Source organism: Oreochromis niloticus, linkage group LG9 (assembly GCF_001858045.2).
Source record: "Oreochromis niloticus isolate F11D_XX linkage group LG9, O_niloticus_UMD_NMBU, whole genome shotgun sequence".
Classification (NCBI taxonomy): domain Eukaryota; kingdom Metazoa; phylum Chordata; class Actinopteri; order Cichliformes; family Cichlidae; genus Oreochromis; species Oreochromis niloticus.
The window spans coordinates 19,970,659-19,997,100 of NC_031974.2; the positions used below are offsets into that span (position 1 = coordinate 19,970,659).

Here is a 26,442-nt window from a genome sequence, read left to right on the forward strand (position 1 = left end):
GGCTCGCCGCGATCTGCGTCTGAAGCGCGGGCCAAACCTCGCTTGTCCCAGCGGAAAGTGCCATTTTCTGCAACAGTGAGTTAAAGTCTGGTCTCAGACGGAGAAGGGAGCTTGTTAGGCAGCTCTGTCTTCACCCACTCCTTGTTCAACAGGAGCGCTGGGACACAAGAGGAAATCCCACAGAGCTGAAAAGAGACTCAGTGAAAACCATTTTCACACACTGTTCAAGCTGGTAAAAGTCTTTGCAGTAGTTTAATTGATTACATAGATGGGAGGAGAGGGAACTAAATTAATCCCATTTATTTGGGTTTGGTGGTCTGATCATTGAGGTTTTGACTAACCCATAATATTCTTGTCTGGTTAGGAGGTTAGGAGAATCTGAATGAAACCAGTGTTCTGCAGCAGTACTACCACCTGAGGCATACCTTCAGGATGCATGACTCCTGGTTGTCCACCTCTTGTCCTGCACGCAACATATGAGTATGGCCTCTGTCTGTTTTTTTCCTTTCAGACAGTAGAGTTTGAGGGTGAAGTGTCATTTTACTCAGCATCCATAAATAGAACGTGCAGCGCATATCCCAATGGAGGTGAATGCATATCATGTTAGCAGGGCTGAGTAGGTGCTAACCTGCTGCTGGCAACCTCCACACTAAACAATACTTGTTACAGAGAAACACAGAAATTGGATCACTGTTGTGTGAAAAGTGAACTAATGTTATGTGGAGTAAAACACAAGAAAGTGTAACGCAATCTAACGCTTATTGTTGTCAAGTGCTGGTTCCCTTGACAGAATTATATTACAAGTAATTGAATAACAACAGGGATGTCTTTAGGTTGCATACCGGGCTACGTCTGATTGAAAATTAGCGAAAATGCTCAACCTGAATAAAGAAGAAATCAAATTTAAAATGTTATCTTATTTTGAGTGTTTCCTGTTTTCATTTTCATCTATCTCGGAAAGTTAGACATAGAGTAAAGGTGTGAAGGCAAGCGAACACAACACACTAAACGAGGTCAGATTTGATGCTGTAATAGTTACACAGTTTGCTAGTTAACGGCTAAATGCTAATTTACTGTGTAGCCCAAAGCATTTTAATAGTTGAACACAAAAGATTTAGCATAAATGCTACAATAACAATAGCACATGCAGAGAAGACTCATTTTAGTGAATTAAATCAGCAAACACAATTATAACAGAGTGCTACAGAGATATTTTAAGAGCTAGCTAAGATGTTAGCATTGCCCTCCTCTCAGAAAATAATCACTGCACAAAATATAATTTTTTGACACTTAGACAATTTCAGCTACAAATTGACACCCCTTTCATCATTTTTGTAGTTACAAGACATAAAGAAGCAACATTAGGCTTTATAAACAAACTAAATATGTTTAAAGTTACCACCACTAAGCGTTCACAGCTTAAATTAGCTTCTTCCTAGCAACTCTGCAGATCTGGGACATATAAATGCTTACAGATTCATGAGTGGGATAGTTATACTCACACCTTCCTAGTACTGTGTTGGACGTCTTATGCCCTCAGAACTGCCTTAATTATTAGTGGCATGGATTCAACTTGGTCAACTTCCAGGTTCTGGTCTGTATTGCCACGATGGCAACATTTGCCAAGAAAATATCCCCATGCATTACACCACTGACATAAGGCAGGACAGATTGATAGCTTCATGGTGTTTACCTCAAATTCTCACCCTACAATGTAAATGTCTAAGCAAAAATTGAGACTCTTTAGACCAGCTGACATTTTTCCCAGTATTATCCAATTTTGGTGTACCTGTGTGAATTGTAACCTAAGTTTCCAGGTCTTAGCTGACAGGAGTGGAACCCAGTGTGGTCTTCTGTTGTTTCAGAGATGTTCTTCTGCTTGTAATCCCAAGGTAAATGTTCCTTATGCACTGCAATTTTCATAACACTCTTAAACAGGTATGTATAAATCAAATGAACACCAATTAACATTTGTATTTGGTAATAAAGGCTGAAGAAATCCTCTTAGCTTAATCACAGTTTGAGCATGGTATCTAACTCTGGTTGCTTTCTTTTTCTGTATTATTTCAATAATATACCAAATGGTGTAATATGCCAAAAGGTCACATCTTTCTTTAAAGATCTGGGTTCAACTGAAAGTTTGTTAAAACTTTGCCTCTGAAATTATCCCACAGGGTTTCTGAAGTGCTGCCAAGTTTAAATCTGTAACAAATTATCTGAGCGTGTCTATCCTTAATCCCAGACCCTTAAACACTGACTTTGCCTTGTGGTTGGGTGAATAACAATGTGTAAAAAATTTCACACAGTAAGACAGTGTCATTTACAGAAACCTCAACATTGTTATTAACATAGAAAAGACACTGCCCCGTTTGAGTCTTTGACACCATACACCCCCTGATATTTACCTGAGCTGGTATCGAAAAGTAAGTTGCAAACCAAAAAAATATCCCGAGGCATAGAAAAAGCCGCCTGAGAAACCACTAACAAGTCTCCTTCCTTCCGAAGCACCCGCCTCCACCCAGTAAAAGTCTCTGAGCCGTGCCAGTGACATAAAGACGTGATAACTAATATAGTCTTGGCTACCTCGGTATGCCCTGCAGGCACAAGCCTATTGTTGTCATGCTCTTTTGAAGCCTGGGAAAAATATCAAAGTGTCGGAGGCTGACAGAGCTCGAACAATTAGATTTTGGCTCTGTGACAGGAAAACCTTAGACAACAGCAGAGAGAGAGACAGAGTGAAAGAGACTGACAGATGGAGAGAGAAAGACGGGTGTGGGTGTGCAATCATTTTGGTTTTTCCAATATCTGACATATAGGGCAAGGTGTGGAGAGGGGAGATGCAGATATTGCTGTCCTTAAATATGACTTCTTGAACCGCAAAGAGCACAGACGGGCCAGGATGCCAAAGATTTTCAGTCATCCTATTTTCAATCAGAACAAGACTGTCAAATTAGCCCAAGATTTGACAGGCAGGGCATGAGAGGAAGAGAAGGAATGGCAGCGGAAGAGAACGAAAAAAGGAGCGTCTGGTCTAGCTAAAACCTGCGCTGCTCCCAGGTTCCCAGCCAATGCAGGAAATGAAGAAATCGGATCACATCAAAATATGCAAGCCCTATCATCCCGAGCACACCTTTCCAAAGACCACAGACAAGCCAGCGTAGAGTTTAGGAGATTAACCTTTAGCCAGATGAAATAATTTTATGGAGTTTATTAAGAGACGTGTTTTAACCATGAACAAAAAAATGCACCGGTGACGACAGTAAAATAAACCAAACGTCTAGCAGCCGTCTAGCAGACTTGCCAACTAATACAAAACTTCCCTTAAAAAAGGGGGGATTATGAAATGTGGATCAAACAATCGAAACCAGAGAAGAACAAACAACAATAACTGTTTCTTGGTCGTTTTAGTAACGTGCCTGACCGACTCTGATGAGGGGTAGAGAACTGTGTGTTTGCAGCCATACTGAGAAGAACATTGCTGTATAGTTTAGCCAGTATGCAAATTGTTGGTACACTGGAGTGTTTAAGGCTAAAATAGCCCCATCATTTGCAAACCTACAACAGCCTGACACATTTTTGCAAAAATTCACAGTGCGCGGCGCCTTAGCTAGCCTCTGTGTCCTGTTCTCGGCTTGTTGAGAGAAAGATAGATGGGTGGAAGCAGACGGATAGCGGCATAAATAAACAACAGAAGCAAATACTGTGAGAAGAAGAAGCGTGCATGCAATTGTTTTGGAGCAGGTGGGGCTGTTTCCCTCATAGTGTGCAGTGATTACTGTTGGCTGTGCTCCACTCAGCCTGCAGCTAGCAAAACATTATCTATGGCTCAGTCAATTCCCTTTGATTGGATTTGATCTTTTTTTTGCAGGTTGTGAGCTGTCGTGGCAGAAACCCCATAATGCACTTTGAAGCTTAAAAGTTTGAACCGTGTCCTCCTAAATTCCACTATAGTTTACACGCTGGTGTGTATAGTATGATGCTATAGAGGGAAAAGTACATTTATGAGGTGTATGATGATGTATGATGCTTTAGATCATCCGTGCTATAATGAGGGGAGCAAAAGCCAAGCTCCTGATTAATTTACCCCTCATTAAGTAAGACACACACACACAATGCTGTTCATTGCCTGAATATTATCACTCAGTCCATGACGCATACACACATACAGCATTCAGCATGATTTAGAAATGTTTCCTCGCTGCATCACAACTGTTATTTTTTTAAGCAGCAGTGTCCTAAATCTTTTTAAATGGTATTTAGAAAAAAAAGGTGAGGATTATTCATTTTTATTGCCAGTCCTTAGAAAGTGTAGATGTTTATAGGGTAGGCTTTTAAAGTGTAAAAAGAAGAAAAAAACCCTCACACATGGGTATCAGCTGGGTTTCATACCTCTCTTTTTTCTGCTTTCGGTTGCTCTCTTCATTGAGACACAGGGAGCTCATAAAGAGGAAGGGAGAGAGGGAGAAGAGAGGGCCCGGGTGATGTAATTTGCTCTTAGCGTCAGTGAGGAGCAGTCCGGTGATTTAGCAGGAGTGTGCTGAAGACATGACAGAGACTAATTGCTTTCATTAATCACGTTTTGCTGGGCCCATTCCGAGGTAAACTAATTGAAATCCTCTTACCTGTCAGGGCGCCAACCATTGTGCACTCGGCAGGAGTCGGCAACGGTGGGGGCTGGGGAGGGGTGAGCAAAGGTGCAGGGAAAGAGTGCAAGGAAGGAACAGGCAGGAAATGAAGCTTTAACTACAAATAAACCATGTCTTTGTCTAGACAAATCTCTTTTCAAGCCGTAATGCTCTCTGAAATGTGTTAATGTCATGTAAAGTCTTTCAGAGGGCTGTTGGGCTGAGGCGGAGCCAAGCGCAAATGTGGCTTGGGAAGAAAGGCTCTTTTCCAGCATAAAATACCAAATCAAATTATTCCCCTGGTCCAGCTGCCAGTGGCGTCAGAGAGAGAGAGGCTTTAGGCCTTAATACCTTTGTGTGTGACAGGGGCCATTACTGAGGCCCCTTTATGGCAGAAGACAACAGAGACATCAAAAAAGCCCGATCTCTGAGGACAGATGGGGGGATCTGTGTAGAGATAGAGGAAAGTGCATTCCCCTGGAATTACTTTCGCTATCACTTAGTACACAAAACTGGAATACTGAAATCCAAATATGGAAAAAAATGTAAATTTACAAAACCATTTAAAAGTAATAAAAAGCACCTTAAAGATTTGATAGCAACTTGTTTTTAATTAGCACAAATTCTTCTAACAGGAATTTCATCATCTCCCTTGCTGCAAGTCAGAGAAGTTAGCTTTGTGAATATTTTCACAAATCTAAAATTTCTCATTAACTTCACAATAAGGCCAAAAAAAAAGATCAACCCCTGATGTGACCTGGGTGTCTAATCCAGACATGCCTTACGTTTAATCCGCAGCCAATTGAGAAAAGACAAATACATGTGAGGTGGGAGTTAAGGAAGTGGCCGCACCTGCACGTACGCACACTGACGTGCGCACACACATATACACACCTCTTTTTGGCAAGTGGTATTCAGGAGTTGCATAGAGGACAAATCCAAAAGTGATTGCCGTGTGAAAGGCCCTCCTCCTGCCTTGAGAGCACTTCTCCAGTTACGAGGTCACAGACAATTAGAGAGAGAGAGGATCAGACAGCTCCACTGTTGTCATGGCACTGCATGGCGACTCTCCTGCTCTGCATGCATACGCTCACATGTGCACCACCGAGTCTAGCGATAATGAAAATCCCCCTTCTGAGAGCTATTTAAGAGTGACTCAAATTTTCTTTAATTACACACAAACACACCTAATGCTATGAATGTCAGCACAGACGCACATTCACACGAGAATGCGCGCGCACCGATACGTCTCGCTGACTGCAACTGCCGTCAGCTAACACCTTGCACTTCCTCTTTCCCTCCCCTCCCCGCGTCCTAGACAAACAGTGCCTCGGGCTTCGAGAGCAGACATTTTTTTTGAAAGGTGATTGTAATTTAAGGTTCTGGAATGAATTTATTCACCTTAAAAACAAAACAAAAAAAATCTCCTGATCTGTTGGGTGTTCACTGCTTCCTGAACACCTCTTGTCACTGCCTTCCCTTGTGGTGTAGCGAGGAGCAGAAGGGCCTGCAGGGACATGGGCTGACTCCAGATCTTATCGCCGCTACCATCCCGTATTAGGTTACATCCATTTTTTAATTTAGCATTCTGGGAGACAAGTCAACATTCACAATGAAGCCTTTATGATCTGCTTCAACTCGGTGCCAGGGATGAGTATTGCTCTTCGTCACTAGTATTAACAGACAATAAGCCACACCTTTCCTTCAGAAGAGCAGGCACTAAAAATATAGTTAAAAAGATATTACTTCTGAAGCTGCTAATTTTAAAATTTGAACGTGACAGTAGGCTCAGTAATGGGCTCCATAATGAAAATACCATATTTGCATTTCTTGATTCCAGGACAACTTGCTACACCTTTGCTAGTAGGCTTTGGTTGGACATAAAAATACAAATGTAGACTTCACATTGCTAGCCACATTCAAACAGGCCTAGAGACCTTTCAGAAACCAGCTGACAACCACCGATCGTAAAGGGAAGATGCTTAATTTATGAAAGGGGAAACTCATGCAAAGAGGCATAAGGTGCTCCACCGAAAAACCCTTCTTGCGATTACTTTGGTTGCTAGCAGTTTGCTGCTGTCAACCATAGTTTTCATTACACTCGCCATTACTGCTCTCCAAACTATACTAAAACTGAAAGGTTTCTAAACAATCTGGAAGGGACACCCTGTAAAGTAAAGCTGAGTCTTTTGAAATGTGTTGGTTGCAGTACTGAGGCACAACGTTTAATTTGAACACAGATTTTTAAGATTTCCTTCCACCTGGAGAGTAGTTGGCGAGTGTTTGAAGACAAGCTGGCACCTTCCATGCAAACCATGTCCAACCATGGCAATCTGCTAGCAACCAAAGTAATCGCAACAAGGTTTTCAGAGAAGCACCGAATACCTCTTTGTGACCCGGATTACAAATGTTTCCCTTGTGATCAACGGTTGTTGGTGGTTTTCAAGAGCAGTCTCTTGCCCTGTGTGATTGCGACCTAATATGGCTAGAAATGAGGAAAACTACATTTGTATTTTCATGTTAAATCAAAGCCTCCTTGCTTTACTACAGATTCTACATGGTAAACGTACTGAAAACAAATCGAAAGCAAAGGTCCTGGAATCAAGAAATGCAAATGTGGTATCTTTATTATGCATTTTCCATGCAAACTACTGGCCACCAGGGCTTAGTTGTGACATTCATATTATTTTTACATCTTTAGTTAGCCATTTAGACTTACAGCGTGAACAGCCAACTACTTGGAGAGTCTTTAGTAGAACTGGAAGCTGAACAAGGGAAATCACCAGTAATGTACAACTTTAAGACACAACTTGAATACACAAATTACACAAGTGATAAAAAATAGATGGGGTAAATTAGATATAAAATTGAGATGTAAAAGCCAAAATTGCCTTTGCTTTGCAGCCCTGATGTTTAGTTTTGTCCTTAAAGGTTGACAGCATAACATCAGGATGTATTGGGACTGAGTCTGCCTCAAGAGTCAGTTTGTGAAACTTCTGACTTCCCTCTGCAATAGACTCAATGATCCATCCTGGGTGTACCCTACCTCTTGGCCTATGACAGCTGGTATAGCTTTCAACCCCCACTCAACCTTGATTTGGATAAGCAGGTAAGAAAATGGCTGGCCTTCTGCTTTGGCTTGTTTTTCTGACCTCTTACGTATCATCTTGGACATCGTAATAGTACGGAGAAATCGAAAGCTTGACGGCATTGCTGTACCTTGTAGCAGATAGTGAATACAGTCACTGTTTGTCATGGATTATTTTTCTGAACTCTCACTCTACCCAACTAATCTTAGGCCTAAGTAACAGGCCTAGCAGCTTTTTGTCATCATCGTTCAAGTTGCGCACCAGTTGTGATGAACCTCATAAGATTAACATCGTGAACTCTGTCAGTGTTGTATGCTTGTTTGGTGGTTCAGAGGAAGAATCATGAATTATGCATTAAGGTTAAAATACCTCCACCTCTGGTTTATTCAGCCTGAAGGATGTAGGCCTTCATGCAGGACAAGCTTTGTGCATTCAAGTCAAAGCTGAGAAATTACTACTGCTGATAGAAATGTTAACCTGAAGTATTCTTTTGGATTTAAAAGTAAGCTCATGAAAAAACATTTATTCTTTGATACATCAAGAAGTAGTAGGACAAGCCAGTGTCCCCTTATCAGCCTACCTGTCAGCGTGTGAGTGTGGGTGTTTTGAATGGCCTACTGTACAACATGCTCATTCAGGGTAGAGTTATAAGAGTTAGCGGGGGGTGACGAAAGAGAGAGGGCATCGCATGTGGTGAATGCAGGGTGTGTGTTGCAGGGCAGCCGGGGGCACAGGGAAAGAGAACGGGTTTAGGCTGTGGGGAAGGAGGGATGGAGGCAAGCCTTGGTTTCCTGTTCCCCAAATTCCCAGCTCCTGTCTGCAGAGCAGGTACACAAAGCCTCCCTTGAAGGTTTTGGAGACGGGCGGCGGGATGAAACGCAGCCACTGATGGTTAACAGATCTGTCCCCCTGGACTCCCTCCTCCTCCCTTCCCTCCTTTCCCCTCCGTCCCGCACTGCTAGCCAGTGCTGCGTTTGTTTACACTCTCCCAAGCCTTTTTAGCATTTTCTGGCCAGGCCGGTAGACTTGGCTGGACTCCATGCTGCTGATTGCCATATTCCCAGACCAGAAATGTCACTTACCACTTTACTCTCCTTCATCCCCCAGTTAAACCCTTTGTAATCCCCAAGAAGAGTGGAGTCACCCAGGATATAGAAAATTTTTCTCCTGTCCCGGCGGCTCGTCACACTGTGCTACCTAACATCTCTGAGTCCCGGGCCCAGATAGAGGCAGAAACATTTCCAGCCAACTGGAACAGGACATTAACATTCCTACTGGGCCACCACGGCCCCAAGAAAGAAAAAAAAAACCCAGCAGACTAAAGTGAAGATACCATTAGAGAAAAAAATGTGGCATAAAACAACTATTGTGCGCCTTCTTTTTAGACATAATGTCCCTCTGTATTTTCAGTTGATATCAAAATTGTAAGATTTTTTTCATTCTTACTCCTATTAGACTCTAAATATGGAATTATTGGAAGCTTTTTGGTTATCCTTATCTGAGGTTACTATTACTATTCCAACACTGTAAAAATTATAATGATTAAAAAAACTTGCGTGCTAAATTAGGCAAGGTTCCTCTTGTAACAATATTATAGTATTGCACTATATAGTATACAAGCTTACTGTATAATATATAATACGATGAAATGCTCTGCAGCCTTTTTGATGGAATCACAAGCATTGTTTGGAGTGGTCGCCATCGGCATTGTGCTGGAGCTGTACACGAGTGTGCAGTGGAGATACTTGGAACAACCTTCATGTTATCATGCAAGTAACCAGTTTGTGAACTGGACTATGTCCACACCTACACTGGCATTTCTTTTGAAAACAGGGATTCTTTGAGACTCTTATTTTGCCTCGTCAACGTACAAACACAGAACTGGAGTTTCTTGTTTCCCACCTAAAATGTCGTGTACGGTTGTACGGAGGGCCAAAGCACATAGAAAACACTATGGTTACTAAAATACCAATGTTCTTGTAGACACCACCTTAATCCCAACAAATATTTAACCTGAAGAACTGTGTCCCAAAACAGAGTATTATTTCCCATTATGAATGTACTCTAAATGCACTTTATTTATTTCTTAAACTATGACAAGATGCCAGTCTTGGGAACACTTGTCCTTACCATATGTGCTGCACAACCTCAAGTTCTGCATAGTGTATTTAATTCAAGCTCATCATGCTACCTACTGCTAGATAAAAGTTAAAACTGTTTGTTGTCCAAACAACTGAAACTGAAACTCCATGAGTCTTTGGGGTGTCCATAATCCGTCTCTTTAGGTTACTACAATATTTTATGGCTACCTGAGTCTGCCCTGATCCAACATGATTTAAACTCATATATAACATGATTGTACAGTAGCTTGTTGTTAATACATTATTATCATTATTACCATTTGGTAATAGTATTCAACTGTATTCTCAAACAACAGTATTTTACTGTAAAACACCCTTATTTTTTAAGTTTGTTGTAGTGAATACAGTGGATTTTATTTGCACACCTAACAAGTTTCAGGGTACATTTAACTATAACTGACCCCTTAAAAATCTAGAACAAATCACGCTTTGAATAAAGACACACACACACACACACATGGAAAACCAGAGAAAACTAGTTACCTTTGCAGTGTTTAGTGTTTGAGGACATAAAATAAAATGAACAGGTTTCACCTTTCCTTCATTTCTTCTTAAAGAAGAAATATGTGGGGAGAACGGAAACATCACCCATGACTTATTGAGCAAAAACAAGCCAAGGTGGGACTCGAGGCTGTTTTATTAACAGATGACATCGAGTTTATTAAAATGGCTCAGAGGCTGTTTCTCCTGCCAGACGAGAGGGAGCTTGGCCTCAGTCCGAGACCTAACTGGAGGGAGCTGGCCCAATTAACACCCGCGAGGGAGGTCCATGCAAACACACACTTAGCACTACAAAAACTCACACAAATGCACATTCACGTAAATATGCTGCACATGTTCACACACACACACACACACAGACAGCAAACAGGGAGGTCTAGAGGGGCTGTTAAATAAACCCTCAGGGACCTGGTAGCTCATAGCTCTTGAGTTAGCTTAGAAGTGTTGCACTTGCACACTTACACGCAAGCATGCTCACGGTTGTGGGGGTGGCTTTAGCCATATAAAATTGTGGCACTCACCTTCAAATGGAATGGTGCAGTGGGCCCAGTAAATACGAGGGAGTGTGTGTGTGTGTTTGACCACAGATGCAGGTGGAGCTGACGTGTGGTTGGGCAGAAAGTGAGCACAGGTCCAACTCTGGGCCTGGCAACGCTGCTTGCTCTCATAGCTACTCAAACACTGCAACCTCGCAGAGGTTATGAGCTGTGGTGTGAGGTTATTTGAAAGTATGCCTGGTGCTGCTGAATTTGCTTAGAGAATGAGTTTCAATACCTGCCAAACTACATCAGTTGTTGTAGAAGTATTTTTGTAGGTGGTACACAGCGGTGAGTTAGGGCTTAGGGTACCAAACGGACATCACTGCGATCACAAGAGAACCTGAAAGCTACATTATAACATGTTTCTACTTCATCCATCTCTTTTCTCAGGAGCTTATCCAATTCAGGATCGCAGGGGGACTGTTGCCTATCCCAACTATCCCAACCATTCATGCTCACATTCACACATAGGATCAATTTAGAATCACCTACTGACCTAACATGCATGCTTTATCCAGAGAGAACCCATGCAGGCACAGGGAGAACATCCAAATTCAACAAAGAAAAGCCGACTACCCAGAAACAGCAGTGCCACACTGCTGTGTGTCATATTAATTAAACATAAGCTGCAGCAACTACTGCTGAGTTATGTGCAACTATGCGAGTCGGCTCAAGTCCGAGTGGGGTAACGATTGCACATCTGTTTACGTCATTCTTTTATGATCGCTGGAACCATGCATTTGTCCTTCAGCTGTACTCCAAGTGTACTTAGAAACAAAATATAACAGGAAAGACTTCTTATCCATTGTGTCCACAGCTTTCCGTGTCCGCAAGCGAGTATGGTTCCGACCTCGATGTGGGACGCGCGATGAGTGGCTCCATCCACAGTGACTACCACTGTACCTCAATGTTTTATTAAAACAGTCTGGGCTCTGTCAAAACAACCACTTCTGGTAAGATTTCACACAATTTGCAACACTAGAAGCTGGAAAATCCTAATACAATACATGGCTCATCTAGCAGGCGTCTGAATGTGTGTACGCAAATTAACCGTGGCTGACCTCTACGCGGCACAATCCACTCAGCAAGTTCATTTACACCCATGACCAAAGTATTTTGGCCCAATCAGACCCTCCACCAACATACACTAATGGCGTGTCACAGTCTTGATTTACTTGAGAATGCCTCGTCTGCATTGGACAGGCATAGCTGTGGACACCCGGCCCCTTCGGCATTGACACTCCTGGCCGAGATCCCTGGCATCCACAGCTTCCTGATTGCCAGCTGTCCTTGTCCTACTCTGTCTGTCAAATCCCAGTAACTGAGAAATAAACAAACAGTAAACAAAAGGGCCTAGTTTAGCACCATTGCCCACCACAGCATGACAACAGGTTTGCCACTCTCGCTGCCTGCCAGTGCTAACAGAGCCATGCACTTGAGGAAAATGAGTTGGAAGCTTTTCCCTGTCTTCAAAGCACTCACGGAGGCGTTGTAATCAGTGTCAATGGGTTTGATATCCAGCCCCAAGACAAACAGGCAAACCAAGAATGAAGAAAAGCATGATTTAATGTCCCAACAGCATGAGCTTCTGCTTCTTAGATTGAGCAGAAACTCCTCACAGCACTGCTGAGGGTAAAAGCTTTGTGTCAAAATGTCTCCAGTTCCCCCCTCTTTCTTATTGTCTCAGCCTGTGGACATCTGCTCGCTACAGACACAAATTCCCCTAAAGTTGAGACACACTAGCCACCAAGAGAACACGGGACTATTAATAGGCTTCCTGCTCGTAAAAGAGATGTGGCTCATGTGGATGTGGATCAGGTTTTTTGGAGGGGAGTTTGATATGCATGTAATACAATATTAGTTCAATTGTGATGCACCGTCAGAGGCCCCACTCTATGAAAATCTGCATGAAATCACTGTCTGGGCAAGGTCGTAAATCACCAATGATGTTGTTTATTATTGCAGTACAGTTTTATGGAGGGCGGGCACTTTGCTGGGACGTCCCGCAGAGGAATGCCCAACACGAGACCTGCAAGGTAGTGGTGCCTTTTATTTCTACAAGGATGTGGGTGGGAGTTCAGTGAAGATCAGACCTCTTGAGAACTACGTGGTTACTGTTAAGACTGATTAAAGTACTGTGAAACCTACACGTAACAGCCGGGCCATACATCGCCCTGCAAAGGTTGGTAGAACTCGCCAGAAATTAAAGACCTGATAGAGGACTTTAAACCAGATGAGTGACACGAGCCAAACAGACACAATCTGGCTCTTGTTTTTATTCCCGTCTGTTTTGTCCGAGCAGCCAGAATGGCTGGCCGACACTCTCGACACCCACTTTTTCTTTCTCAAAATGTCTGGTCTGGTTGTGTCTGACTATTTCTGCCAGGTCTCAGAACATCGGGAAAACTTATCAAAGAGAACAGACCTCTATTCTGTGAGAGAGCAGCGCTCCGCTCCTCGAAAGAGAAAGCCAGTCGGGACCTCAGACACCACTTAGTCTTTCAGCTGTTCAGAAGTGGGAAAAGCACATTAGAGGTCATTGTGCTGGTGCATTCCGATGGCAGCGCCCCGACTCGCTTTGTCCAGCCTGGCAGACGCACATGCCTCTCCCTGGCCATCACTCCCTCTCCATCTGAAAACATAATTGATCTGGATATTAAACGGGCCATGTGGCTCTAAATAAAATTCCATGCATGCTTAATTCTCCCAACGTGGTTTTGGAGGCCGGACACTTTCTTCCCTGTCCAGGCTAGTGTTACACGCTGGACTGTCTTAGCTGTGACCACCTCATAAAATGAGGCTCATAAATATTTTTCATATGTTATTTAAACTAACTCAGCTCTCTTTGAATTGGAGTGGTTTGATAAGCGTAAATTATGCATGGAGGCTCCATTAGACTATTAGGATAGAACTACAGCATTCCAAATATTAGGTTATATTTTGGCTCAGGTTCCGGAGACTCAAACATGCATCATGTATGTTATATATTGTTGAAGCTATCAAGTAAACTTTCTCACAGGAATGAAAAAAATCAAATTAAGGAGAAATTCACCCCCATATCAAATGTGCATTTTTTCTGCTGACCTGCCATGTATGCTAGCCATCTAGAGTGTTTTTGTGGCTTGCCCAGTTTTGGAGCAATAGAAATCTTTGACTCTTTTCTTGTGGTGTTGGAAGCACCAAAAAAAGCTGCAAACTTTTTTGTCGCCTCCCTAAAACAAGAAGTCAGCTAGCTACCTTCAGCTCAGATGAAAGGGACACCCTTAATCTTTACATATTAGGAACTATTTTCTTTCTACCAAAGAACTTTGCTAAAGGAAGCGTGGAACCAGTGACCAGATGCTCTGATAGCATGAGAGGAAAGACAAATTAATGGGATCCTCCTTGACTGAGATGTAATGCTAGCTCGCCTGGATCGTGGATGTGGACTTCTTCCTTCGGCTGGTCCCTTTAGGGGTCGCCACAGCAGATCATCTGCATCCATCTATCTTATCTCTGGCATCCTCCTCTGTCACACCAACCCTCTGCTATCCTCCTTCACTACGGTGGATTTTAGACAGAATACAGACAATAGTTCCCACATTAAGGTGCTAATAACATACCAAGCATGCAAGTAAGACAGTTTATACAGGTTTTCTTCTTCTCAGCAGAAAAATATATAACTTGGATTTGGGGTTGAACTGTGCCTTTAACAGAAATGCAACCAAAAACAGTGTAAAGAATGCTTTAAAGTTGTAGTCATTGGGAAGATTAATAAAGGGATGTGATTAGCATGTGTGTGGGTAAAGGGTATGGGCTGTTGTTTGGTCTAGACTTGTAAGAGCTCCAGTTTCTGTTTACTTCCTGGTAGGATTAGTGTCTGAACCCTATGGCATCTGTGTCAATCTGGACACTGGTGGTTAGTCATGGTGGTTGTGGGGGGCAATAATGTTGCTCTTCAAAAAAAAAAAAGTTAAATTTTATGTTGTAGTTTTAAGGAAAAGGGGACAAAATGTCAGCAACGTGTAACAGTTCACAAATCAGTTTTATTAATTTAAACACAATCAAATAATAATGTCAAAAACATCTGTACACATAATTTGCAGACACGACAATCTTTTGCGTTTTTTTTTTTCCCACAATGAGGCCCATGTAGTGTAAAGTATTTCCAGTTTGCATTTATGATTGCAACATAATTAAAAAAAAGCGTGCTGTATGAATCTATAAAACATTTCCTCTATTTACCTACCATTACCTTGATCTAGCAGCAATATGTAGATACCCCGTGTGATTGCCGGGGGGGCAGGGTGGGGGAGAAGGGGTACGTCAGAAGAGAGAAGGATTTGAATTGAAATGTAAAAGGACAACAGTGATCATGTGCAAAGGAGGGAAAGAAATTAGAAACAGAACAAGTCGGTTTCTGTTTAAGAAATTCACAGTCGATAGCACATGTCCTGTATGTTCACAAACCTCTCGAAGTTAGTGGCTTTTCTCTCAATGCTAATTATGGTTTCCCCGTCCACAGATGCAGAAGCGCTACGAAAAAGGGCTTCGTGTACTTCAGCTACTTCAAAGAGGGACACAGAATGTATTCTCAGAGTCGAAATAAAAACACTACAGTATACAAAATTACGCTTGCTGTACAAGAGTTGTTATAGTGCTTGTATAAAAGATAATAAAACCTATTCAAGCCTGCTTTTTTGTTTGTTTTTTTCAAACATCAGATTTATTTAAATTTGACATTAAAATGGCTCTCAGAAATTCCCGTCTGCCGTATCCAAAACCCTCGTCAGAATTGTGTTTGCCTTTGAATATATGGGGTCAGGGCTGCAAGCTGGTGAAATGCCGTAAGGACACAAGGTTGTGAGCTACCTTCCTGAATAACTAAAGAAAAAAACAAAGTATATTTTCCCTTTGATATATGTGTCCGAGAAGGACGTATAGTAAGAAGAGACCTGTTGTTCTATATAAAGTGTGTGACTGAAGTTTCCTGTAAGGACGAGAAAACATCACAGAGTGAAAAGAAAGGTCCTTGACACTTGACATCCATGCTTTTGGTCTTGACAAAACAATTTATCACAAAATCCCAATATCTACATATTTTGTTTATCGAACATAACTTTAACACATCAACACTTTCAGGCGTCGTCGCACAAGCTTATGTGCGATGGGATGCCTTTTTTTAAAACTTCAATGAAAAAGCATTGCCATCTTTCAAGAGCATGTACCTAAAATGAATATAGGAAGGAATAGTCCAGTGATTACAAACTTAGACACACACACACACACACACAAAAAAAAAAAGATTTCCTCTGTACATGATTGTCTCAGCATTGTAAATAAAGTTTTTTGTAATTTTCTTAAATTATTAGAAAACCCCCTTTTCTTGTCTCTTCCATAAAAGTCTTCCTCTCGCTGCGGTGGAAATCAATAGTACTTTGTAAAAGGCACGAGTCTTTTATCATCGAGGTACCTTCTCAGTGGCGCGGTGCCACTCACAAAGTGTCTGTTCATAAATAAGAAGCACAGAGCTCCCAGGCCGCCGCTTTACAGAGGAGCACTTGCTTTGGTCTTTCTGCCCCACAGCGAAGGGGAGGCTACGAACAGAGGAACAGAAATAAAGTGGAGGCGAAGAGCAGACGTGGGGCGAGCCAGAGGGACGCAGAAAAGTCACCACCAGTAGCTGTGGGCCCTGCGGTTCGCTGTAACTGAGTTCTGGGGCGAGGTGAGGCGAAGCGAGGCGAGGCAGGCGAGGCCATCAGTAGCTCTGCTCTCCTCACAGGTGTGAACCCTGACAGAGTCCCGGCACAAACAGGGGGCCGTAAAACACTTTGACAGCTCCAGAAAGCGGCCAATTCACAGTAACCAGGGCAAGCAGCTGCAGCGCCGTAAATTCACCTCGCTCTCTCTCTCTCTCTTTCTCTCTCTCTCCTTCGCTTCGCCGGAAAAAAGAAAGAAAGAAAGAGTTTAGGGTTAAGACGATGTGTGACCGTATGTCAGCACGTTAACCGTGTGCTCAGTCTTCTTTTTTCCGTTCTCCTCTTCTTTTCTTCCTATGTAGTGACAGACAGACGCCAGGCAGCACAGCAGCACGGCAGCACGGCTGTTTTTTTTGTTGTTTTTTGTCTTTTTTTCTGAGCTGTGGGGTCCGTGGCAAGCGTGGGATGGGGCTGGAGGGCGAAGGTGAAAGGTTGTGTGGTGTGCCGAAGCGGAGCAGGGGGTACACGTTGGTGGTGCGGTGCTACAAGTACTCCAGGTCTAGAGCATGGTGGAGGGCCATGAGGTCTGAATGGCTGGAGATCCTCCAGAAGGGCATGTTGTGCTGTGGGTGGAAAAAAAAGCATCTTTTTAGTTTTATTAAACACAAAACTCAAAATTCTCAAACTAATTAAAAAACGAACTAAACCGTTTTTTAAAAAATTTATCTTTTTAGCCATTTACATGAATAAAAATGACTTCTATTCCAATCAGGAGAATGCACCTTAGATGAAAGAGTAAAATTGCTAAAAAAGAGATGTTAATGAGCAAAATATTTATCAATCCTTTTAGTTATTTATTAAAAGATGAGTGCATTTGTTTCTTTTCATGATTGCAAATCATATCAATTCATTTTGGAATATGTTATGGACAAAATTATATACTTTTCAGTCAGCCTTTAACAAAGAACACACTATTAGAATTGGATAGACGAATACTTGCAGGCCTTCTAAACTGATTTCTTATTCTTTATACTGCGGTAATATGTTTAGTGAATGAAGCAAGCCTGGTCCACTCACCAGGAAAAGCAATCATATCATTAACGCACCCCACCTACTCCTCTTGCTCCCTTGTGCATAAGTCCGCGCAGCCAAATCGTATATCTGTACCTGTAACTAATTTCTTTGCTGCATCAAAGTGGAGTTTTATACCACCAGACTAATGCACTGACTGTCTTTAACTTGAACAGAAATGAACTCCCCACAGTGTCTTTTGAATGAACCTCCTGCCTGCCAGTGTGTGTTTAGGACAGTGCAAATGAGCTGTTGTTCCCAGGCAAAGGATGGGGGGAGAAACCTGAGTCGCAGAGAATGAAAGGAGCTTGTCAGGTAGAGTCCTCAGCTCCTCAGTGTGTGGAGCCCATTACCCTCCCCTTATCAAAGGTATGGCCTCTCCCAGGCGTATGTTCCGCTTAGGAGAGCCTGCACTGACCCTTAAAAAGCTCTTTTGCTTTTTGTTTTGTAAATTGTCTTTGCTTTCAAGTTTAAAAGCTGGCGATGTTATCTCTGCTGTCTCTCCCAAGCGAAGGCAATAACTGAAGACAGGGATTGTGAATTTTTTCTTTCTTTCTTTCTTTTTTTTGTAAGTGAAGGAATGAAGACCAGGAGAAGTTTCAGACTTTTGCTTTTGTAGTTCCACGATGTGTCACGTCTGATATGCGCCTCCTGACGGGTGAAATTGTTGTGCTATTTCACCTTCTCTCTGATGTTGACACAGAAACCTTTTACCGCATGGCATGTCGCGGGACTCGAACCACTCAAATGGAGGGAAAAAAAACACCTTATTCTTCCATCAATGTCACTCTCCAACAACTCAAAGCTGAGTAAAAATATTTGCATCTTTTTCCACAATCATCCCTCAAGACCACATTCCCAGGGCGTGTTCGCTTTTCATAACACAGAGCTATTGCTTTACGCTTTTATCCAGGGTAAAGGTTCTTACTTCTCTCTAATAGCTGCCTAATCGCTCGGCGTCGGTCCTCGTGCTTCTGCTCTGTTTATGGAGAAACAGGTGAAGAAGGAGTTGGAGGACTTTCAAAGGGAAACTCAATGTCTTCAGCGTGACACGGGCGGCTCACCGTAACTGTCAGGGAAGTATTCTCCTGAGCCGCTGATTAATTTGCTAAAGAGCGAGTCTCACATGCAGCATTTGCTTTACATCCAAACCTGACAGGAATGCTGAATGCACAAGATCTGGAGCAAGAGCCAACAAGTAACATAAAAAAATGGGGAAGAGAAAAAAAAAAAACAGCGAGACATCAAATTCATCTGAACAGATACTGTCATGCTTCCTGCAAGAGCGTGGGCGGAGGTCGGCAGCGAGCCCTCCTTGATCCATCTCGTGCTAACAGGCTTGTCATTGCAGTAAATATTCTAATTTCATCAACAATGATTTAAGTCGCCTTTATGTGCGCTCTATTTACGATGCGCCTTCAACATGCCTGAAAGGGCTTGTCTAGCGTTACACATACAGCATTCACACTGCTCAGAGCACCAAGCAGGAATATATAATTATGCCATCTCTCCCCTCCCCTGCTCTGTAAACCTGAGATGGTGGAGGAAGAGGGCTGATTACACACTACAGACTTTCTCTCTTGTGCTTGGATGCCGTATAAGAGGATAAACAAATGAAAGCAAAGCAAAGACTCTTGAGAAGGAAAGCCGGAGCGTTGATTCCTTTCTTTGGAAAAGTATGGCAGGTATGTTCGGTGTTCCCTCACAATGAACTCCTGACCCTATGAAAACTAATCAGGAGTTCTTTGCTCCACACTTTATGTGGTTCTCATGGATGTTTTCACCATGTAAATATACCCTAAAGACATACAAGTGTGCATGTTGTTTACTTTATCTATTATTCTAAAGCCTCTTACCTTTTTTGAGCCTTGCTCCTCTTCTACCCCATCTCCAACAACAATGTAAACAACTTTCCTCCCGAACCGTTGAATTACTCTCTCAAAGCAGCTCTCCTTCCCTGTGAAGAAGTCGAGGGCAGTTTCTTAGTAAAGCATTACGTGGATGCAAAAAAGATATGCAGGCACACACATGCTCAAAGTTGATTTAGAAGCCGAGGGTGACAAGATCCTCTTTAAAACACCAAATTTACAAAGAAGGGAAGAGTGCAAACAGTGGGTTCAGGAAGGAGATGTGATAAGATTGTCCCCCAGATAAAGACAATCTTAAAAGCATTAACTTTGCCCCTCTCCTCTTTAAATCTAGAACAAACAGGCAAATCAGTCCTGCTACAGGGTCTTGTTTTGAAGACCACTGTGCTCCACTGTGACTCTTTCTCTCCCTGAACTCTTCACTGATGGGTCTGATATTGACGCAAGAGTGAAACTTGATGTTTATTTTGCATTTAAAACAGTAAAAAAAAAAAGAAAGAAAGAAAAAGGGGAAAGTGAGGAGGTAAAAGCAGGAGGAGGAGGAAGAGGACGGGGCCCTGTTGCGCTGGAATGACATAAATGTGCAGAAGTGGTTTCATATGCAGAGATTGAGCAGGAGAGGCCTGAAGAGGCCCAGCGCAGGCCAAGCTCCAAGAAAATAATCCTAGGCTGATTGGGACTACTCCTTCACGCAAGAACATCAACCCTCTCCGGTGACTCAATCTCCCACGCCGTCCGTGCCTCAGTCCTGTCACTTTAGTAGCATGTATGTTTTAACTGGTTTTATCTCATCGGGGTTAAAATAAATGAATAAATAAATAGACATTTGTGTCTCAAAGACACATAAAACATAAAACAAACAAGCTAATTCAGAAATTACACATCAAATGCAGTCTTTACCTATTTTGGTTGCACTATAAATATTCTCGATAGGAAAGACAATTCCCAATCCGTAGAGCAGGACCTTAGCCAGGGCAGGGATGAGCTGCGTGGTGGTCACCAAGATATTCACACAGTTTGACCTGCAGTAACAAAGACAGAGGAGCAGAAAAAGAGGTGACATCATTCAAAATCACTCCGTGGGAGGACAAAAGAAAACACAGTGTGCAGAAAATAAAGACACTGCAATGAATCAGTTCTTTAAATAGTGTCCTGCGATGAAGGATTGCGTTTCAGCTCCTTTTTCAAGTCGGATCTCTTAGCACACGTATTTTTCTAAACGAGCAGATAAAGACTGTCTAAAAAAGACAAATGCACAACGTTGCTGTTTTTCTAATAATGTGGGAGTATGGGCTACTCCACACCACATACAAATTTATATATGTGCGGTATGGGACCGTGTAAAATTTTCCTCACTGGAGTCCTACCTTGAGTGGATTAATGTTAGTGCTTTCAGTGCCAGTGTTAACCAGGAGTCCGTCAAGGCTTCAATTTCTGCTCGCAATTGCAACCAGGCTTCCCTTTTGGCCGGGCCCAGCAGACCTGAAATGCAGGGTAACATTGTTTAGGTTGGACGGGCCCCCCGAATACCAGCGAAGTTTTCAAAATTTACCCTGACCAAGTGGTGGGGGCATGTGTGCTTTTAGAACGCACGCACCAACATGAGCGTGCCCTCACACAAACACGCACATAATGAGGGAACGTACATCTGCAAAGTCATTTCTACCCAAAAAATCAGTACAGGGCAGCGCTGCTTGCCGGGGATTACCTCCAACGTTATTTTTGTAGGTGGTGTAAATTTCTTTTACTCGTCTGTAGCGGAAGGCCAGCTTTCTCATCCAGTCCACGCCTCCCCGTACGCCTGTGGCCAGACATAGGTTGGCACTGGTAGCTGCTGCATGGAAACCATCAGCGCTGAAGTTATACGTGCTAAAATAAGCGCAGAGAAAGAATGTGTTAGCACAAGCCTGTTTCATTGTTCGTGGAGGCCGAGCATATGATGCATTTCTTGTTGACTAACTATGAATCACTGCTGTACCTTAGATCCTGGCCGTTGTCGTCAGAGGACACATCGTCGATGTGCACCTGGTCACATTCCTAAAATACACAAAACAATCACTTAACTGTGTAATGCGGGACACTTCCTGTATATTCCCAGTATTTTTTGCGCTCCCTGTACACATTCAGCCTCCCCATTTCCTTTTGAATCAGCTCTTCCCCTTTTTGATTTACTATGCAGCAGCTCAAAGGTCTAAATAAAAATAAACTGTACCATCAGTCTCAAAGACATCTAAAGATGTGGACACTCCTGCACATAACCAATAAGCCTCAATCAAGAAACTGTAAACACTCGCCAGGTTTCCTCCTCTATGTATAATATTACAGTTGAACACATATATATATACACTCTACATAGCAGAAGGACTAGAGCTAGCTAATACAAGCATCTTGGCACTAATGGATTGTGCATGTGTATGTGTCTCTGTGTGCGTCCATCTCCAAACATATGCACACACTCCTGTTCCCCTTTGGGGGTGCCTGGCTCCTCTTGGAAAGGTAGCGGGATTCTGCAGCTCTGCACTGATTCTACCAGTACACAGTAACACAATCCAGACTTTCTGGTAAATGTAACCTACTAGAAAAATTGAACCTGATGCTAACCGCCAATGAAATTATGACCTCTGATTGCTGCTGCGCCACACACCAACACAGCCCCGGGGCTAGTGAGCCAGCCAACCGGTAAAAGAGCGCAGGAGAAAGCAGACTAAAATAAAAAAAATCTGTTATTAGTTTTCCATTTACGGGAGCCCTCTAGTGCCTCCCCCTTCCTGCTGTCTTTCCACCCCATCAGTGGCGAAAGGTGAGGGAGTCCTGGCTTGGCATCTAGATAAGCATATGACATGTGAGGAAAAGAAAAACAAAGTAGCTCAGCTGCTATTTTTTTTCTTTAATGTTGTGTGGTTAGCAATTTTGCCATAAAGAGGTTCAGCATTAGCCTAGATAAGAGGAAAAAGGTTTGAAATTCATGTTATGTTACTTCTAAATTTGTTTCAGTCAGTTTTAATCCAGTGTGAATAACAGAGAGCGCACTTGATCTCTCCATGATTTAGTTTGTCTTCTCATTTTTTTAGGAAGGCTAAAGATTTTAAAGTGGTTACGCAACTGCCAAAAAAGTTTGTCTCACCTGTTTAAAGTTATGTTAATAATTTCTCAAGAAAACTGAAACAGGAGGAGGTGAATTCCTCTGGTTTCAAATATGAAAAATCCCTCAAAAATTTTTGAGCTTTTTAATTAAGTTTCATCCGGCTGTTAAGACACCAAAACACAGAAAGGACTTCCTTGTTTTAAGTCAGTCTAACTGAGGCCAAATGCTGACGTTATTACATTCCTCCCTAATGCTAGAGCAGGGTAAGGATAAGGGCTTTGGACCGTAAACCTTTTTTATTTTACTGGTTCCCATCTGAACAAATTTTTCATCTCCCTGGATTTGTGGAGAGAGGGAGGGAAGAACGACGTGAAGAAAAACTCAAACCAGCTGTTCTTTAACAGAATTAAAATCTTGACCCCCAACCCCAGCTCTAATGCAGCCATTCTCTCGCCAAGCCTCTCCCAGCAAGCCCCGAGATCCAAAGAGGAAAAGACTTTGACCCCGTGACCCCTCTCCCCTCCTCTCTGGGGCTCTGGCACCCCGATAAGGGGGTGGAAGGGTAGAGAGGTGGAGATGGAGAAGAGAAACGGGTAAAGGCTGGGGGATAGAGCCCAAAGTGACCTCACATGGAGTGAGTTTGAAGCAATGTGTTTCAGAAGATGAACTGCCAACTGACATGGGGTGCAAGTGGGGACTTGTTGCTCTGTCGGCCTAATCTGTTTCCAGACACTCGCTGGCAGATCTTTAATAGTTGAAGAACTCGACAATTTGTCCCAGCTTGAGGGTCTGTTGCCAACAAACTTGTAGATAATTTGTGTTCACAAATAATCCCCAAATTTTCCTGAGAATAGCTCTCAACCCAGGCATATTGTTGCACGTAATTCCTTAAGTAGTAGAGGCGTGTGTGCTTGTTTCAGAAAACAAAAACAGCATCCTGGGTTAAGCACCTCATTAAGCTTCCTTTTAAAGACCTCCCATTTTGACATAAGTGACTGGAATGCTCTGTTGTCTAGTAATGATCTGCTTAGAAGCAGACACAATAGGCTGACGAGCAGCTTCTCCCACTAATTTCTCTGATTTGGTTACAAAATTATATCCCAAATTATATCCCACTTTATTGAGCCTTGTTTAAAACAGCTCCCCATATTCTTCACTCGTAATGTTTTCTTTCAGAGTATGACAGCGAGCGTGTATCAAAGCATATCTGAGAGCATTGTTAGCACGTTAATAATGGAGCTATTTTAGGTCGTACAAGCGATACTTCACTATGGCATGAAGCACATTAATATGTCTCTGTAATTAGGCCTAACTGGAGCCATTATACCTGCTGCCTGATTACGAATGATTTTTCATGGATGGGTCCAAATATTTAAACCTAATAAACACATCAAACCCCAACAAATGTAAAGTGTTAAATATTCGAAGGGGCCAAGAAAAAGACAGGGTTTTGGAGTTTAAATGTCTGCACCGTTTCAACTTCATTGTTTCTGAAATGTTTACATAGTTTTTTGATTATGTTACAATGCTTTATTAATAGATGAAAAGGCTTTTGGAAATCCAGATAGAATTTTTTGGTGTGTGTGTGTGTGCATTGTGGGTTGCTGGATGAATGAGAAGACTCAACTCAACAATTACGTTTCCCAGCTGGGGCTGGCATAAACCTCTGCACTGGCTCCCTGGGAAAGCTAATAGAGGAGGTTGCTGTGGGTAATGTCGTACAGTAACTCTTACACATACTCATTAGGAGCCACTTCTGAAGGCCTCATAAACACCACAGGGCCATGAACAGAGCAGGTCGAAGAGGACAGAACGAAGGAAACACTAGCAGGCTGTGGATTTTACAATAGTTTGTGGAAATTCAGTCAAAAGAGGGCAAATAAAAAATGTATTTAATCACACGACCATAATAATTTATGACTTATATATTGCCACATTATGAAGGAGCAGTTTATTTGCAGTCGTGCAGGACTTCATAAAGATAATAAATTATAGGGTCTTGAAGTTATTTTGTTTGTATAATCCTAACTATAGACTGACAGGCTTTCATGACGGTGGCACATTGAGGGGCAGTCAGAATTTCTTAGAACTTTTTGAACACCTCTTTTCCACTGAATCCCCCGTTCTTCCCTCACCAAGCAAACAGTGGTCTTTCTAAAACCTACAATCACTGCTAACTTACACCAGATGTTCCTACTGTACTAAGAAGTGAAGACCCTCCACCAGAAGCAATTGCAATTGCTCCTTATGCAAACACCAAGACTTTCTGTGAAATTCATCAGCGGCGTTCTTTTCTTTTATCAGAGTTCATTCAGCTACCGAGCAGTTTTTATCTGTACAGGAAAGAGAAAAACACAAACTAAAAAAAAGAAAAGAATTGAAGACAGGATGCTTCCATCTCGGCATCATTCACTCTCTCTTCCTTTTTCTGTCTGTCTTTCCACTAGTCTGCTGAAAACCTTTCACTGGGGAGGAAGTTATCAGAGCCCTCTTTGTTCCCTTGGCATCTGTCATTAAGCAATCAGCGATGACGGCATGAGTCTTCCTGTAGCCCTGGATCGAGCTCAGAGTGGTGACTGCAGCAGTCAGAGGTAGGGAGAAGAAAGACGGGGTAACTCTGCAATGCATGCTACCAAAACACAGAAAGGTCCATGTTTACTCCCTCTTTGACCATTACCCCCCCCGATGAAGGTCTAGGTCACTGCCACACAATAGTGTCCACTTTTTAGATCCAAGCCGCCCCCTCTCTCCCCCTATCTCATCTTCTCTCTCAGGTGAGCTGTGTGTTTTGGCCACCCACCCCACCCCACACCACAGTGTGAGCGATAACAGCCATCATCGCGAAATTCCCTGTGACCCTACAGGCTAATGCCATGTGAAAAAGGCTCATCCATGGTTCGCAGGTTCTCAATGCTGCCACTCTGCCGGTAGAGGCTGTCACCCCCCCACCCCCAGTGGTCTGTGACCCCCAGCAACTTCCTTCTCTGTTCCCACCAAAGGCACCCCTGTCTAGGGGGGTGAGGAGGGTGCAGATGGGAGGGGGGCCTGTGATTATCTGGGGGTCAAACACAGGATGTGGGTAACAAAGGGAGAGTTCTTCAAACCCACTTCATTCCAATCCACAATCTGTGCTTGAACAGTCATGGAATTCAAACAGCAGTGCCAAACAAAGCACAGGTAAGTCTATGCTGGTTTTAAAAAAAATCCAACAACCAGGAAAGGGGGCACAGAGGGAAGCAAACTGCATTTTAACAAAATGTTTTCTAGAGCTCTGTATCTTAAAGTTAGAAAAGAAAGAAAGAAAAAAAAAAGCACACCCCACAGGTAGGCAACAAAAAGTATAAATTAGTTCTGTGTGATAGATGAGCTGCTCCTCATTATTTCTTATTTTTGGCACTTCACATCCAAACCGCACCTCAAGGAGAGCAACATTAAATGCCATATCAAATCTCAGTCATTTCAGCATTTTCCCCCAGCAATGAACAAATCCGGAGTGGAGGAGTTTATCCCTGCCGAGTGGTCTGTTGTTTGGACAAATCTGTGCACGTTCCTATCTCTTCCTACACAAATCACGTTGTGCAGGTGTTGCATCTTTCTTTTTAACGCAAGACCAGAAATCTCCTGTAAAATTTCCTCATTTGTCACAAGACAGTAATGTTATATTTTCCATGAACCCTCAACCCTTAGTGGGGTATGAATCAGCTGTTTGAGGATAGTGGAGGATTGGGTTGATGTGGACTTCTGTGGAGCATAGATTGACAGGATGGCTTTGAAACCACCACTTTCTGTTTGTAGTCCTCCCAAAACACACCATCAACCCCGCCTTGAAACCTGATGGAGTTATG

The 26,442-nt window shown here is 42.7% G+C and overlaps 1 protein-coding gene and 1 long non-coding RNA gene across 8 annotated transcripts in view; one reads left to right on the plus strand and one right to left on the minus strand.

The window, feature by feature from the left end:
- Window positions 1-5,495: 5,495 nt before the first annotated feature.
- On the plus strand, window positions 5,496-15,569 carry LOC102078726 (uncharacterized). 2 transcript variants are annotated; one of them, XR_001223887.2, is made up of 6 exons: window positions 5,496-5,988; window positions 6,117-6,186; window positions 7,557-7,734; window positions 11,713-11,848; window positions 12,861-12,931; window positions 15,400-15,569. It is a non-coding gene; the product is annotated as an uncharacterized LOC102078726 (long non-coding RNA). The 2 variants fall into 2 exon arrangements; XR_001223888.2 differs by lacking the exon at window positions 6,117-6,186 and having other exon boundaries at window positions 5,498-5,988.
- eya1 (EYA transcriptional coactivator and phosphatase 1) overlaps window positions 14,901-26,442 on the minus strand; it is a 63,327-nt gene continuing 51,785 nt past the window's right edge. For all 6 annotated transcript variants that reach the window (XM_005471799.4, XM_005471798.3, XM_019363242.2 and 3 more), the window contains 6 exons: window positions 21,491-21,549; window positions 21,221-21,381; window positions 20,880-20,994; window positions 20,413-20,534; window positions 19,501-19,601; window positions 14,901-17,196 (listed from right to left, as the gene is read on the minus strand). In XM_005471799.4, the coding sequence (XP_005471856.1) occupies window positions 17,116-17,196; window positions 19,501-19,601; window positions 20,413-20,534; window positions 20,880-20,994; window positions 21,221-21,381; window positions 21,491-21,549 (639 nt within the window). In that variant the 3' untranslated portion in view covers window positions 14,901-17,115. The remainder of the gene's footprint in view (window positions 17,197-19,500; window positions 19,602-20,412; window positions 20,535-20,879; window positions 20,995-21,220; window positions 21,382-21,490; window positions 21,550-26,442) is intronic.